The sequence below is a fragment of the Elgaria multicarinata genome, chromosome 2, assembly GCF_023053635.1.
Source record: "Elgaria multicarinata webbii isolate HBS135686 ecotype San Diego chromosome 2, rElgMul1.1.pri, whole genome shotgun sequence".
NCBI classification, from domain to species: Eukaryota; Metazoa; Chordata; class Lepidosauria; order Squamata; family Anguidae; genus Elgaria; species Elgaria multicarinata.
This window is the reverse complement of record NC_086172.1, coordinates 177475203-177491671: the sequence shown is the minus strand read 5'-3', so window position 1 is coordinate 177491671 and position 16469 is coordinate 177475203. Positions and strand designations below refer to the sequence as shown.

The window sequence follows — 16469 nt, the reverse complement described above, 5'->3', positions numbered from 1 at the left end:
AAAGAGCAGCTGTCCGTTGTTTGCGTTCCGCTTCCTGCTCTTTCATGTTAATTCCTGTACTTCATTAAAAACAGAACAAAACCTGCTTTTGAGCAACGTGTCTAGACAGAATGCTTGCGCTGTCTTTCTAGGTCAGGGGTGGGGGGCCTCCGCTCCCCATATGTGGTTGGACTGCTATTCCCAACAGCCCCAGCCAACATAGCCAATGGTCAGGGATTATGGGAGTTGTAGTTCATCCTCATTTGGAAGGCCACAGGTTTCCTACCCATGTTCAAGGTAATTTTCCTGACCCTTCTCCATTACTGGAGCCCTTTTCCAGGGTAAATGTTAACCATTACACTTGCATGCCTTTCTAAGTCTATCTCCTAAGTTTTGGTTCTGGCAGATAGGTTGGTAGATTAGTGTTATATGATGCATATAACACTAAAATGCAGGCCGTATTGTGCTCAGGGATTGTACAGACTTTGTTAAAGCCCTTCCGTCTGTGTCTTGCATTGACTGAACAGGATTTATTTTTTTAGGGATGTGCGAGGATTTAGTTCCAGTTGCGCAAATGTGCATTTGTGTAAGTCCCCCTCCCCAAAGTAAAAATTCCATCCGTAAGTTCACGGAATCCACGTGACTTGGAAAAAAGCCGATCCACAAGCCTGCAGAATCCTCAGGCCAGATTCACAGAAAAGCGAACCCATTTGAATCCGTTGTGGATTTCTCCGACACCCCTAATTGTTCCACAAACACGAGACCAACGTTCTCCAGCACGGCGCCCTCCAGATTTGTTGAACTAAAGCCCCCAGGATGCCCTGCCAGCTGCGCCCCTTCCTAGAGTTAGAAGACCTAACGTTAGAAGACTGCGCTGGTAACTTCGAGGCTCGACTTCTGCAATGCGCTCTACATAGGGCTACCTTTGTGCCTAGTCCGGAAACTTCAACTAGTTCAAAACAGGACAGCCAGGCTGGTCACCGGTACACCTAGGGGGGAACCACATTATGCCAGTTTTAAAATCTCTTCACTGGCTGCCAATTAGTTTCCGAGCGAAGTATACAGAACATTCTAGGGCAGAGTGAAAAAAATTAGGGTTTCTAACAGGACCAACAAATAAATAAAAGACAAAAGCCTTCACAAGGGGATTCCGTTACCATCCTTTCTTCAGCGGAAAGCGCTCTGAACCGACTCATGCCTTCTTTTATTATCTCCGTTTCTTCAAAGTGAGGATTATCTGTCAGAACAGAGCTTCTGTTCTCTTCTAGCCACATCTGGAATCCAGTCTTTGGCCTAAAAGGAACGTAGGAGGACTTCAGTTCAGGAAAATATTCTCAAATGAAGCGTTGGCACTGCCCAGGAATGTGTCGATTCCCACACCTGGATTTGCCAGGGAGGAGGAGGAGGAGGCCGCCCCACAATGGCGCACTGACCTTTTACTGTCGCTGTCTTCAGTCGAAGTTTGGGATGGAGGCGGTACGGCTTCAGCTTTTCCTCCTCTCTCTTCTGGGGCTTTCTTTTCACCACGGGGTTGGAAAAATGCAGCTGCTGCAGCCTATAGAAAGAAAATGCATTTTACTAAAATTCACAATAAATGCATTTGAGACTTTAAGGTCTTCAGGGCAGGGAGCACTCATGTTAACATGCCCCTCTATAACTTTTTAACCCTGGCTGATAGTTTTAAATGCACCATTCATTCGTTACGAGGGAAGGAGATTGTGAGATTAAAGGAATTCATTTGGCTGTACGGTGTCTTCTCTGGCATGCATGGCATCTAGGTGTATCTCTGAGCGTTTTCTCTGCACCCTTTTACATCCAGGGACGGGACTTGGACCCTCTCAAGGCCTCTGTTCTTGGACATAGGAACCGCAGCTCATTACAGCAGAGTGTTGAGGATGTTCTATCCCTCCAACTAACAGTTCCCAGCGTCTTTTGTTTCCAAGGCTGACATTGCTACGTCTAAGCAGCAAAGAATGCTGAGCAAGGCAGAGAGGAGGAAGAGGACTTGCACGTCACAGAGAGCTATCGCTCTCTGTGACGTGCAAGTCCTCTTCCTCCTCTCTGCCTTGCTCAGCATTCTTTGCTGCTTAGAAAGCAAAGGCCGCCCCACCCTACGCATCACACACCTTGGCTTTTGTACCACCGCCCTTATCCAGTTCACTTGGACTTAAATCGTACCCACTGCCACGGGCGGGGAGGCAAATCGTATCACCCTTGGACTCGCCACACAAAAGATTTATGAATGACACACCGAAAACGGAACCTTAACCCTCAATGAGCTAGGAAAAAGTTTACTGAAGTCCACCCAAGGCATTTCAAATATAAAACCCTTCTTCAGCAGGAACAGGCAGTAATTCAGACGCAAACACTTCAAAATTTGTACCATTAAATTAAAACAGAACAATGTGCTCGAACCTATCTGCATAGCCCAGTAATACAGATTAGATCATGAATTGCTCATGCACTGCCTCCAAATCATCTTAAAATTCACCTCAGGAGCACTTGCAGAAGAGCCTTTATTTATTATTTAATTTAATTTAAAACATTTCTTGTCCGCCTTTCAGGACGGAAGCCCTCCCAGGGTGGCTTTACAATAATACACAAAAACAGTTTAAAACATTAAAAGCAATAAATACACAGTAAAATAGCAATGAAAACAATAAAAGCTAGCAATAAAATCATCAAGGACAGCAAGGGTAATAGCAGCAATAACAATACTCATCATGGGAAGGCCACGGTGAAATAAAATGTTTTTAAGGCCTTCATTGGCTGCCAGTCCAGGTCCGGGCCTGATTCAAAGTGCTGGTATTAACATTTAAAGCCCTAAACGGCCTGGGGCCAGGCTATCCGAAGGAACGCCTCCTCCCGTATGTATCTGCTCGGACCCTAAGGTCATCCTCAGGGGTCCTTCTCCATGAGCCCCTGCCAAAGGAAGTGAGGTAGGTGGCTACCAGGAGGAGCAGGGCCTTCTCTGCTGTGGCACCCCGCCTGTGGAATGAGCTCCCTAAGGAGGTTTGCCTGGCGCCTACACTATATTAATAGAGACACCAGGTGAAGACCTTTTTATTCTCTCAGTATTTTAAGTTTATAAATTTAATTTTTAACTTTGCTGTTTTAAATTTGTATTTTAAATTTGTATTTCTGCAAATTTTATCCTGGTTGTGCTTTTATATTGTATTTTATATCATGGATGATATAAAACACAAATGCTACTGTTTTAACTCTGTATTTTAACCTTATATCAATTGTGCTGCGTGGTTTTATCCTGGTTGTGCTTTTTATATTGTACTTTGTATTTGTATTTTTAACTTGTTGGTTGTTTTATGATGGTTTTAATTTTTGTGAACCGCCCAGAGAGCTTCGGCTATTGGGCGGTATAAAAATGTAATAAATAAATAAATAAAAAGAGAAATCAACTCTGGTGCTTCATAAACATATTAAAAACTATTTTATTCTGGGGGGGCGGAGCTTGGCAGCCTGAGCGATGGCGGGTTTCTTCTGAGGCTCTGAACGGCGCTTGCCGGAAAAGGCAATTATCTCTCTTTTAATGGGCATGAATCTTTGAGCAACTGACAGAAAATGATTATAAAACCAACAGGAGCCGGGAAAGTGGAGAGATTTGGAGAAGGGAGGTGAGATGAACTATGATTAATGCAATGTCTGTCTAAACGGCAACTCTATGAAAAGTGAAAGTAAACGCTGACTGACGCAGTTTAAAAAGAAGGAATTTATGTTTGCTGGACATTGATCTGTGATATAACCTCTCATCTTTATCTCACATGGGAACGATTGGAATGCTGGCTTTCTAAGGTTAAAGTGGTTGACTGGATTTATTGGCGTGGCGAGAAGGGGGGTGAAGGGGTGAAAAAAGCTGCATTTGGCATTCGGTGAGGGAGATGTGGGATGTGAGAGACTTTGAGTGATTAAATCTGATCCCCTCTAGTGAATGCTGTTGTGAACTGGATTTTTCCCCCCTCCTCGTGAAGAAGGAGCTGTGAGTGCTATATAATAGAGAAGCCAGCATAAGTTGCTAAGGAAGAGAGTTGGACTCTAAGATTTATGCCCTACCCAGAAGGGACCCATGCCCAACGTTAAAAAAAAGATCAAAAGTTGGGAAAAGCTTAATAAACAAAAAAAGAAACCTTCAAATCATAATTTGGCTTACCTCTCCTTCCTGGGAAGTACAGCCCCTGGACTTGAACAGGAAGAGGAAGATATAGACCCAGTCTCTTTGGATACAATACCAAATAAAGAAGGAAACATGGCAGAAGGGGGGAAAGAAAGTGGTAGTAACCCTCCCTCTTTAATGGAAATCAAGGCTATTATAGCAGAAAATAACATGATTATTTTTAAAAAAATGGATCAGCAAATGAGTGAATTCAGAAAACAAATGCGTACTATTATGGATAAAACGATGGAAAATTCGGATAAGATCAAAAAGATAGAGGCTAAAGTGGATCTGGACCAGAAGAAACAAGAGGCTTTCGAAAAATCAACTAATATACAATTTAAAGAATGGGAATTGCGTTTGATCGCCTTGGAAGATCAATCTCGTAGATCTTCGCTTCGAATAAAGCAGCTGAAGGAGACGCAAGGAGAAGATCTTAGAGAAATTATCGTGAACTGGTTCAAGGAGCTGACGCCTGACATTCCAATAGATGGATCGGATCTGGACCGAGTCCACCGTGTGGGGGGGGAAAACTACAAAGGGACTAGAGACATATTGGTGAAATTTGGCAACTATTACAAAAAAGAGCAAATTATGAAAGAATTGAGATCTAAGGTTCAGATACAGTGTAAAGGCAAACCAGTGCAAATTTACAATGATCTTTCTCAACGCACATTAAATTGGAGACGTAGTCTTAAACCAATAACGGAAACATTAATGAAGAATAAAATTCCTTATGCATGGGGTTACCCGGTTTTCTTAAGATTTACATATGGGAGGAGGGAATACAGAGTAACCTCATTGGATCAAGGTAAAGATTTGCTGAAGAGGCTGGGTCTGGATGGGGAAGCAGATGGGGCTGGAGTGGGTGGGGGAGGGAATGAGGCTGGGACATCTGGAGAGTAAGAGAATTGTTAATTATGTTGGAGATAATTGCAAATAAAAATGCTAGTATAGAGACCTGCCGGCCAGGCACAGCACTGCCTCCCCCCTCCCCCTTTAAAGTAGATGGCTGGAGTATTAGACTCACGGGGATATGGGGGGGGGATTAGAGTGGGGGGGTGGGGAGGGGGGGAAGGTAGGGGAGGAGGGATCGGGGTAGGAGGGTGTGGGTTTTATGTATGGAGTTTGTGTTTTTATGTAAGCAAGTTTGAATTGCTGAGCACAAGGGATCGGAAGAGATTTCAAAAGGGTGATTATGGATAAAAAGATAAAGGTATCAACACTCAATGTTAAAGGTTTAGGGGCAGTCGTGAAAAGGAAGAGAATAGAACAAATGCTAAATAAAGAGGGATCAGATATTATAATGATCCAAGAGACACACCAAGGCTCCGAGAATTCGAATATGATAAAATTAAAGTGGTTAGCCTATTATGAAAAATCATTAGGGACATCAAAAAAAAATGGAGTGGCCACTTTGATTTCAAAAAAAAGTGGGTTTATATTAGAAGAGGTAAAAAAGGATGATAAGGGTAGATATCTTATGTTAAAAGGTAAAATTGAGGGAAAGGTTTATACTTTGATTAATGTTTATGCCCCAAATGAGAGGCATAGAGAATTTTTTATAAAGCTGTTCAAAGAAATAGAAGAATTTAAGGAGGGGTATGCATTATTAGCTGGGGATTTTAATATGGTTATGGATAATAAAAGGGACAGGTCAAATCCCACTAATGCTGAAAAGAGGAACAATATGACTATATTGAATAAATTAGTAAAAGAAAATGATTATTTAGATTCGTGGCGCTTACTTTACGGGAATAGGCCTGGATTTTCATACTTTTCCCCAGTTCATCATACATACTCCAGGATAGATTATATATTTGTTTCAAAAGACTTTGCAACGAGGATTTGTAAAATGGAAATGGGGGTAATAAAAGTAACCGATCATGCCTTGTTAAGTTTAGAATTTATAGTTAAGAAAGATTATAAAGAGGCATATAGATGGAAGTTGAACACAAAGATATTGAAATACAATAAAATAGTAGATAAAATTCGGAAGGAACTGTCGGAGGCATGGGAAATTAATGAAAAAGGAGGAACAGCTGGGTCAGTCATTTGGGACACCATGAAGGCTGTAGCAAGAGGAATCTGTATTAGAGAAACATGTAGTTTAAAAAGACAACAACGTGCAGAACAGGAAAAGTTAGAGATAGAAATTAAAAACTTGGAGGAAAGATATTGGCGAAGTAAAGATAAATATAAATTAGTGGAAATACAAGCTAAGAAGAAACAATTAGAAAACTTAAATATAGAAGAGATTCAAAAGAATTTAATGTATATGAAAAGGGAATATTTTGAAAACAGTGATAAGAACTCGAGGTTGCTTGCCAAGCTCACACAAAAAGAAAAAGGGAGGAATGGGATAGAAACGTTGAAAGATAGTCGAGGGAATTATTGTCATGCAATGAAAGCTAAAATAAAAAATTTTCAGGAATTTTATCAGGAATTGTACAAGGGTAAAGAAATTCAACAAGAAAAGGTGGAGGAGTATATTGGAAGGTTTATAAAGAAGGAAATAAAATCAGAATATAAGGAGTTAATGGAGTCAGTAATAACTCAAAGAGAAGTTGAAGAAGTTATTGATAAGTTAAAAGTGGGTAAATCACCAGGAGCAGATGGTTTGGGTCCAGAATATTATAAGGTCTTCAAAGATTGTTTAGTTCCAAAATTAATGGAACTTTATAATAGGATATTATCAGGAGAGAAGATACCTGAATCATGGGAACATTCAGTGATAATTCTGATCCCAAAACCAGATAAAGATTTGACTAATCCTGATTCTTATAGACCTATTTCTTTAATAAATCAGGATGCTAAAATTTTTACATCTATTATGGCCAAACGATTAAATAAATTTTTGGCAGAATATATAGGAGCAGATCAATGTGGGTTTGTGGTAGGAAGACATATGCATAATTTAGTGGGTAGAGTTTTAAATGTAATAAATGTAATAAAAAAAGCAAATATTAAGGCAGGTATTATGGCATTAGATATTTTTAAAGCTTTTGATTGTGTGAGCTGGCAGGCACTAAAGAGTATTATAGATAAATTGGGATTTGGAAATAAATTTAAAAATGTAATAGAACAGTTATATTCCCAAAATACGGCGGTAGTGGTGGTAAATGACGGACTTACTGAAAAGATACGACTAGCCAGAGGAACAAGACAAGGATGTCCGCTCTCGCCGGTCCTTTTTGTAATGGTTATGGAAGTTTTGGCGAAGGCACTAAGGGAGGATAAAGAATTAGAAGGAATTGGAGAGGTAAGGGAGATAAAGCTAAACATGTTTGCGGATGATACTTTATTGACCATTAAGAATCCATTAAGAAAATTAGAAAGAATTAAATATCAGTTGAGGGAATTTGAGGAAATTACAGGGTTAAAAATAAATTGGTCTAAATCAGAGATGATGTTGTTTAACTATACTAAGAAGGAAGAAAAGGATTGGGAATTTAAGGGGATGGAATTGAAAGTTAAGAATGAGATTAAATACTTGGGAATTAAAATTACAAAAAATCTAGAGAATTTAGAAAGGGAAAATTTAACGAGGTTAAAGAAGGAGGTATTAGAGAAATTGGAGAAATATAAAAGATTAAATTTATCTTGGTTTGGGAGAATAGCTTTGATAAAAATGAAGATACTAGCTAAAATTAATTTCGTATTTAGGATGCTACCTATAAAAATATCAGAAACCGAGATAAAAAGTTGGCAAAATATTATTAATAAATATTGTAATGGAGAAAAGAGAGCAAGAGTGAATAAAAATAATTGGTACCTAAGCCAAAAAAAGGGGGGAATGGGTCTCCCAAACATAAAATTATACTACGTAGCAAATAGATTAAGACATGTTGTAGAAGCAATTATGGGAGTAGGAGATTTATACTGGATGGAAGAAAAAATCATAAGTAAGGTAGAGATGAATCTGGAGAATGTTTTTTTTAAAGATGGAGGAAGAAAATGGGTTGGAAGTATAGATAATCCACTCCTGAGGACTCAATGGGAAATTTGGAGCAAATTTAAAGGGAAGCTGCTTCCGAGCAACTCTCCCTTAGCACCGATAATAATGTTAAAGAATTTCCCAGAGGATCTAAAGGGTAGATTATGTAAAATATTAAAAGAGAAAAATAAAATAAAATTAAAGGATTGGGTAAGAGATATTAAAACAAGAGAAGATATGGAAAATTTGTTAAAGGAGAAGAAGCTATCTTGGCTAGAATATGGTCAATTAGAACAATGGAATAAAAAGTGGATTAAAGATAATAGAATGTGCAGAAAGATGACGAGGTTTGAAGAATTAGTAGTAAGTAAGGAGAAAGGAAAAGGAGGTAGTATAGTTTCAAAAGGATTAATGAGTGAAATATATAAAATATTGTTAGAGAAGGAGTTTAGAGAGAATACAGAGAAAGTGATTTGGGAATCAGATTTGAAGATACAAATAGGGCGACAGAGCTGGGAGGGACTATGGAAACAAAGAGTGTTGAGAAGTTTATCAGTAAGAATAAAGGAGAATTATTTTAAAATTTTATGGAGGTGGTACCTAACCCCGGTTAGATTGAACAAGATAAGTGATCAACATTCAGCAAATTGTTGGAGAGGATGTGGGGAAAAAGGAACGTATTTACATATGTGGTGGCAATGCAAATATGTACAAAGATTATGGAAGATGGTGTTCTCAGAAATTGAAGAAATAGTGGGAATGAAAATAGAACAAACACCAAAAATAGCATTGCTGTCACTATTTGAAGATATAAAGTGTGGAAAAGGAACTATAGAGCTGATATCGAGTTTGTTGGTTGCAGCACGATTGATGATAGCTAGGAACTGGAAGATCCAAGGGGAATATTCTATTGAGGAGTGGTATAAAGTAGTATGGGATATAGCCATTAATGATAAACTGACATGTAATATTAAGTGGAGAAAAGGCGTAACTAAAATAAATGAGTTCGAAGGAATTTGGAAACAGTTCCTAGTGTTCGTGTTTACTAAGGGAAATGGGAAACCACCATCAGAAGAAACGATTAGATTTTGGACTCAAGAATGATCCCGAGGTGGGGGGTGCACTTTTATGTTAAGAATGAAAATGTTGTAGTGTGATAAGGCATATGTAATAGTTTTTGATATTTGTACTCAACAATTATTCAATATGTATGAAGCAGATATTTGATGTATTTCTTTTTCTTATTGTGTTTGTTTCAATTATATTTTGGAAATGTTCATTTATGTTTATATAGTGTTGAAAATGAATAAAAATTATTAAAAAAAAAAAAAAAAAAAAACTATTTTATTCTTAAAATCCAAAAATGCTCTGCTCAACATTTTGGATGTATCGTCCTTCGTCAGGAGCTGGAAACAGTTGCTGCGCTAGCAGGAGCTACTGTGTCTCACTGGTTTTCTCACCCGCAGCTGTCCCACAGAGGAGGGCCAGGATCTCTTCTCGATCCTCCCAGAGTGCAGGACACGGAATAACGGGCTCAAGTTAAAGGAAGCCAGATTCCAGCTGGACATCAGGAAAAACTTTGTATTTTAATCTTATATCAATTTTGCTGCGTGGTTTTTATCCTGGTTGTGCTTTTTATACTGTATTTTTTGTATTTGTGCTTTTAACCTGGTTGTTTTATTATGGTTTTAATTTTTGTGAAACGCCCAGAAAGCTTCGGCTATTGGGTGGTATAAAAATGTAATAAATAAATAAATAAACAAACACTTCCTGACTGTTAGAGCAGTACAACAATGGAACCAATTACCTAGGGAGGTTGTGGGCTCTCCCACACTAGAGGCCTTCAAGAGGCAGCTGGACAACCACCTGTCAGGGATGCTTTAGGGTGGATTCCTGCATTGAGCAGGGGGTTGGACTCGATGGCCTTAAAGGCCCCTTCCAACTCTACAATTCTATGATTCTATGTTTTTATACTGTTTGTTTTATACTTTGTGAGCCGCCCAGAGAGCTTTGGCTATTGGGTGGTATAAAAATGGAATAAATAAATTCTTAAAAGCCTTCAAGGATGGTGCATGGCGGACCTCCAATGGGAGTTCGCTCCACAGGTGTAGGGCCACTGCAGAGAAGGCCCTCTCCCGTGTGGACACCCGCCTAATGTCCCTCACTGGTGGGCAGATGAGAAGGGCCTCTCTTCCTGATCTCAAAGTGTGGGCAGGCTGATATGGGTGAAGGCGGTCCTTCAAGGGACTTGGCCCCAAACCATTTAGGGCCTTTAAAGGTCAAAACCAGCACTATGAACTGGACTTGGAAAAACACAGGTAACCAGTGTAGCAGGCACAGTGTGGGCATAATGTGGTCACATCGCATCGCCTCCAGCAATACTCGGGTGGCTGCATTCTGCGCCAGCTAAAGTTTCCGAACCGTCTTCGGGGCAGCCCCACGTGCAGCCCATTACAGTAGTCCAGCCTTCTGCAGTACTCATTCTCTGGAACACTTTTACCTACTGAGATTAGACAGGCCACCACAGGTCTGACATTTGAGCATTTTCTTAAAACTCATCTGTTTACACCAGCTTTCCCTGAAGCATGTTCCAGCCAGCTACGGCTTGTAGCACACAGTAGCGTGTGCGGTTTTATTGCTGATTAATTTGTGTTGTGTTGTTTTTATTGTTATATTCATTGTTGTTTTTCTGCCATTATATTTTATGTTCCCTGCTTTGATGTCTTTGTGGAAAGCGATACATATATTTGAATAAAATGAAGATTATATTTATTTTATTTATTTATTTATTTATTTATACATTTTATTTACAACATTTCTAAACTGCTCCACATCTGAGACAGATTCCAGAGCGGTGAACGTAAGCGTAAAGCATTAAAACAATAAAAAGATTAAAACAACATATTAAAATTGTTCTTTTCAAAAAAAAAGTATCAATAAAAGACCAATTGAAAACTGGCTTGTCATTTAAGGAAGGCTTCCTGGAATAGGATGGATCTCAGGAGGTGCCAGAAGGAAAACAGTGTTGGTGCCTGACCAGCCTCCAGGGGCAGGGAGTTCCAAGGAAAAGAAGGCTCTTCTCCGGGTAGACTCCGTTCCGTCCATAGGTCCACATGGAACCACCATTATTAACGTAATAAAAAAGCCATCACATAATAATGCATTGTATTCATTTATTCGATTTGGTTCATAGTGGTAATCCCCCTGGTACAGGGTCTATGTTGCTTCTGTCTAGCATCTAGCACACTGTCAGTACAATGCAAACCAGCCTTGACAATAAGTTACTAGCCTAAAAAAAGCAAAACAACTGGGCATGTTTAGCCTGGTGAAGAGAAGATTGAGGGGAGGCATGAGAGCACTCTTCAAATACTTAAAAGGTTGTCACACAGAGGAGGGCCAAGATCTCTTCTCGATCAGTCCAGAGTGCAGAACTCGGAACAACGGGCTCAAGTTACAGGAAGCCAGATTCTGGCTGGACATCAGGAAAAACTTCCTGACTGTTAGAGCAGTATGACGATGCAATCAGTTACCTAGGGAGGTCGTGGGCTCTCCCACGCTAGAGGCCTTCAAGAGGCAGCTGGACAACCACCTGTCAGGGATGCTTTAGGGTGGATTCCTGCACTGAGCAGGGGGTTGGACTCGATGGCCTTGTAGGCCCCTTCCAACTCTACTATTCTATGATCCTATGTAAATAAGAATTCACTACCCTGACTTCCAACACATAAAGAAAGAGGAGGCAGGGAGCACCATCAACACCTTCGCATAAATATATATTCCCTGTTTGGTCACCTGGAGATGATTTCTTACTTATTATTTGTGAGGACAAGCTATTTACAAGCTTGATATAAAAACAGCGAAGGAGGAGGAGGAGGGGGAGGACTCTGTTTCGTGGTTGTTCATTCGCCTCTCTCTCTTCCCCGCCCTGCTTCCGCGTATCAACCCCCACGCTTGGCCCTACAAACACATTTAGGTTGCGACATTCCCTGCAGCCAATCATTCATTTGCCAAGCTCAGTTTGCCTTGGAAAACCAACATTAAGCTCAAGGTCATCATCACCTGCTTTGACTTGGGTTTGGGAATCAACGGCTTGATAACGGGACCCTTCTCCCTGGTTGGAGGCGCTCGGCCATTCGGCACGGGGCTCTTCTTGGGCAGTTTGGTCATGTTGTCTAAAATATTAGTAGAGTGGACCAGTGGATCCTTCTGGCTACCGGATACCTACAGAAGCAAAAGATTTGGAGAGAGAGAAGAAAACACCGTCAGGATTTCCAATGTATTTCGTATATTTTACTTAAAATCAAGGTCAATTAAATCATAAAATTCTCACCTTAAAAGGATTGACGCGGCCTTGGTTGCTGGGTGTAATTATAGCTTTGGTTACCAAAGATAGAGAGGGGGGGGGACAAGAACAACAGAGAAAATCGTAAGAAAACGTCCTGTGTTTCTTTCGAAAAGAGGCACTGAATAATTTTAATTCACAACAGCAACCTGTACGTATGGTTGTGTATATCCCCCATACCCTTTCATCCCTAAGACACAGGCAAAATCTGGCAACTGATCTGATAATGTGTTATTCTGAGAATCCCGGTTTAAGAACAAAAATCTGCAGATAAAATCTTAACAGTCTGATTCTTTCAGTTCCTGCAGAATTTCTGCTTCTGGCATTGCTCTGTTGAGGCTGCTTGGGTCAGGGCCAGGGTTTATTTTGTACTTGCCAATTGCTGAAGCTCTCTGGGCAGTTCACAACAATTAAAACCATACAATACAACGTATTTTAGCATGCAGCACTCACGTTGAAAAGTTAATACCCAATTGTTGGGTGGTTTCGGTGTCACGCTATTGCTAGTCTGAAAGATGCGAGCAGGATTGTGCTCAGCGCCATCAGTCTACCATTCCACCGCCCACATGTGACACATGTCAGGCCTCTCATGGTGCGGCTGAATGGCAGCACCAGCACAAAGTCACTGAGTCGGTGCAACATCTTGGATTCAGTGCACTGAACCGGATTAACAATCCTTGCGCAGAATGCTCTTTGTCTTGTACAACCAACTACTCAGTTGTGGCACTTGTAGTACAGGGGTAGCATCTAAGACTTCAATCGAGCTTCGGCTATGAGGTGGTATAGAAATAATAATAATAATAATAATAATAATAATAATAATAATAATAATAATAATATACACCACTAGCCATGGAAGTCAAAGAACTATGGCAACAGGAAAAGGTCGCAATTATTCCATTAGGCACATCAGTCACCGGCATCACATCAAAAAAAGTATACAGAAAACCTTCAGAAACTGGGCCTACCAAAATACATCCACACCAACATCCAGAAAGCAGCCATACTCAAAACATGCTCAATTGGCAGGAAATTCCTGAATCTGTAAAAGGCAGCATGACTTGGCAAAGCCCGTCATGTCCGTCTAGAAAGACTGCCACAAGCGAGAAAGAGATGATGATGATAATCATCATCATTACCATCATCATATATATAAAACGCTTAGGTATGTTTCCGTAAAGGCTTCAGCTGATACAGGTTGCTAAGCAACAGTAACAACATGTACATCAGCTGATACAGGTTGCTAAGCCCCTCGCCCGACTCCTCCGGGCTTTCCAAGGTAATCCTACCCCCCTTTCTGCCTCTTCGCTCCCCCCCCCCCCCGTCCACGAAGGGGGCAGCACCACGGTCTGGATCATGAGGGAGGCACGGCCGGGGTCCTCGGTGGCCAGGTGGGAGGCCACTCACCTGCTGCAAGCCGAGGCCCCGGCCTAATCTCATGCGAGCTGGCCGGCCGGCCCAAGGCTGACAGGAACCCCAGAGAGAGGGGGACACCTGCCCCCCTCCCTCTGACCTCCCTGCCCCCCAGGTCTACCAGACGGCGCTGTATCGGCGGCCTCCAAGCAGCCCCCGCCCCCGCGAAGATATTTAATTAATAAACTTTAAGATATGCTACAATGGCGTATGTTACGCCCGGTACAGCTAGTAATAATAATAATTCAGGTAGCAAGATTTCAGTGAAAGGATAATTATCCAATTTGTATTGTACAATTTATTCTGAGTGGAGAATTTATTTCCACAACATGGAATTTGAAGCAGGGGCAACCAGGACGCTCTGTAACAGGTGTGTTTTCAATTTATTTAATCGGCCTGAAGGCTCTTCATGGGATACACTCAGGGAAGAAATACACCCGGGGTCGCTGGTGTCAAACGTTTGGATGAACAGGCCCAACAATTAAGCGTTTTTCCTTGCCCAGAATAAATTCAGTTTGACTCACCAGATTTGGGAGTAGATGCACCTCCACTGAGTATGGGAGATCCTTCTGATGAATAAAAGCAATGGTGAGTATTTAAGTGCAAACATTTAAAGGGCAGTGAAATTCTATGCTTTTCCCAGGTTAGTTATGAATAAGTGGCAAATTTATATTATGGACCCTATTTTGATACAGACAGAATCCCAGCGAAGTAGAAGGGGTGGGCCCAGAAGCTAGATATGCACTAAAAATGCGTACTGCTTAAAAATGCATACTGCTTAAGGAGTAAAGGGAGTAAGAACATAAGAAGTGCCCTGATGCTGGATCAGACCAAGGGTCCGTCTAGTCCAGCACTCTGTTCACACAGTGGCCAACCAGCCGTCGGCCAGAGTTGAACAAGCAGGACATGGTGCAACAGCACCCTCCCACCCATGTTCCCCTGGTGCAACTGGTGCACATAAGCATATTGCCTCTGATACTGGAGGTAGCACATAGCCATCAAGGCTAGTAGCCATTGATGGCCTTCTCCTCCAGGAATTTATCCAACCCCCTTTTAAAGCCATCCAAATTGGTGGCCATCACTACATCTTGTGTAGTGAGTAGCCAACTTTCCCTCTCTAGTAAGGAAACTGATTCCAAAAAATCCCCAGTTCTTCCTTGGCTGAGCTTGTCAGTCATTGCTTATCTCTCACTTAGGGGAGGGGTCTTCCCAATCAAGGCAACGTCCTTTCTTCAGGGTCTAAGAAATATATAACTATGCAGCCTTCTGCCATGAGTATTTGTGTGCATCCGTCTTACTAGGTTTTGAGACTTCAGACGTGTCCTCTCCCTCATCCTCAGCCTCCTCATAGGTCTCCATACTGTGTTGCCGTTGGAGGTTTCTGACCCGGGGCTGACTCCATTCTGTGGGGGCGTTGCTGTAACTAAAGCAGAGAGATGCATTCAGCAAGTGGTTTCTATCCTTTGCTAAAAAGGAAAGGAAAGGAAAGCAAAGGAGGAAGAAAGGAAAAGGAAAAGGAAAGCAGATGCCACCAATAGTCAAGGGCATTGATAATATTCTCAACCTTTTTGGGACACTGGGCACACTTGGAATTTTGAGGGAGTGCCATGAGGGCTCTCACACATTGGTTGCCATGGGGTGGGGTGGGGGTCAGCAATTCATAAAATGTCTGCCATTGTGGGCATGGCTGGTCGAAAGCATTCCTGGCTGTTAGAGCCGTACGACAATGGAACCAGTGACCTAGGGAGGTTGTGGGCTCTATTCCCACACTAGAGGTCTTCAAGAGGCAGCTGGACAACCCTCTGTCGGGGATGCTTTAGGGTGGATTCCTGCATTGAGCAGGGGGTTGGACTCGATGGCCTTATAGGCCCCTTCCAACTCTGCTATTCTATGATTCTATGTCAAGTGGCAAGACTAAAACAAAAATAAGTCGCATAAGAACCTAAGTACCAGGCAGAGGTAGAATCTTTGTACCCCAAATAAATATGGTGCCCGTGGTGATGACACTTCAGTTTACCAGCCTCCCAGTTAATTTTTTTAATCAAAAATTCTGAAGGAATAACATTATAATCAGGAGGTAGAGGTTGCCTAGCAAGCACCAAGAGAGGTGAATGTGGGCACATTGGTGCCCGTGGGCCCCACGTTGAAGGTCTGAGGGATACACAAAACAACAGATTAAGTTCAAAACCCTAATCATAGTTACTATGGGACTGAATTCCATTAGATTAACTTTTATTTTATTAAAATGTTTTTATTTATTTATTTATTGCATTTTTATACCGCCCAATAGCTGAAGCTCTCTGGGCAGTTCACAAAAATTAAAACCATAAAAAGCATAATAAAAGAACCAACAGTCTAAAAATACAAAATACAATATAAAAAGCACAACCAGGATAAAACCACACAGTAGAAGTTGATATAGGTTAACACATGGAATTAAAACAGCAAAATTTAAATTTAAGTTAAATTAGGTGTTAAAAGTACTGAGAAAATAAAATGGTCTTCAGCTGGCAACAGAAGGAGTACAGTGTAGGCGCCAGGCGAACCTCTCTGGGGAACACGTTCCACAGCCGGGGTGCCACAGCAGAGAAGGCCCTGCTCCTAGTAGCCACCTGCCTCACTTCCTTTGGCAG

The 16469-nt window shown here is 41.3% G+C and overlaps 1 protein-coding gene across 1 annotated transcript in view; it reads right to left on the bottom strand.

Moving 5' to 3' along the window:
- The window catches only part of WDHD1 (WD repeat and HMG-box DNA binding protein 1), a 59287-nt gene that overhangs the window by 4191 nt on the left and 38627 nt on the right, over positions 1-16469 (bottom strand). Inside the window, exons 20-25 of the mRNA XM_063118184.1 lie at positions 15135-15259; positions 14361-14405; positions 12412-12455; positions 12141-12302; positions 1413-1534; positions 1137-1272 (exon numbers count right to left, since the gene is read on the bottom strand). Coding sequence (XP_062974254.1) covers positions 1137-1272; positions 1413-1534; positions 12141-12302; positions 12412-12455; positions 14361-14405; positions 15135-15259 — 634 coding nt within the window. The remainder of the gene's footprint in view (positions 1-1136; positions 1273-1412; positions 1535-12140; positions 12303-12411; positions 12456-14360; positions 14406-15134; positions 15260-16469) is intronic.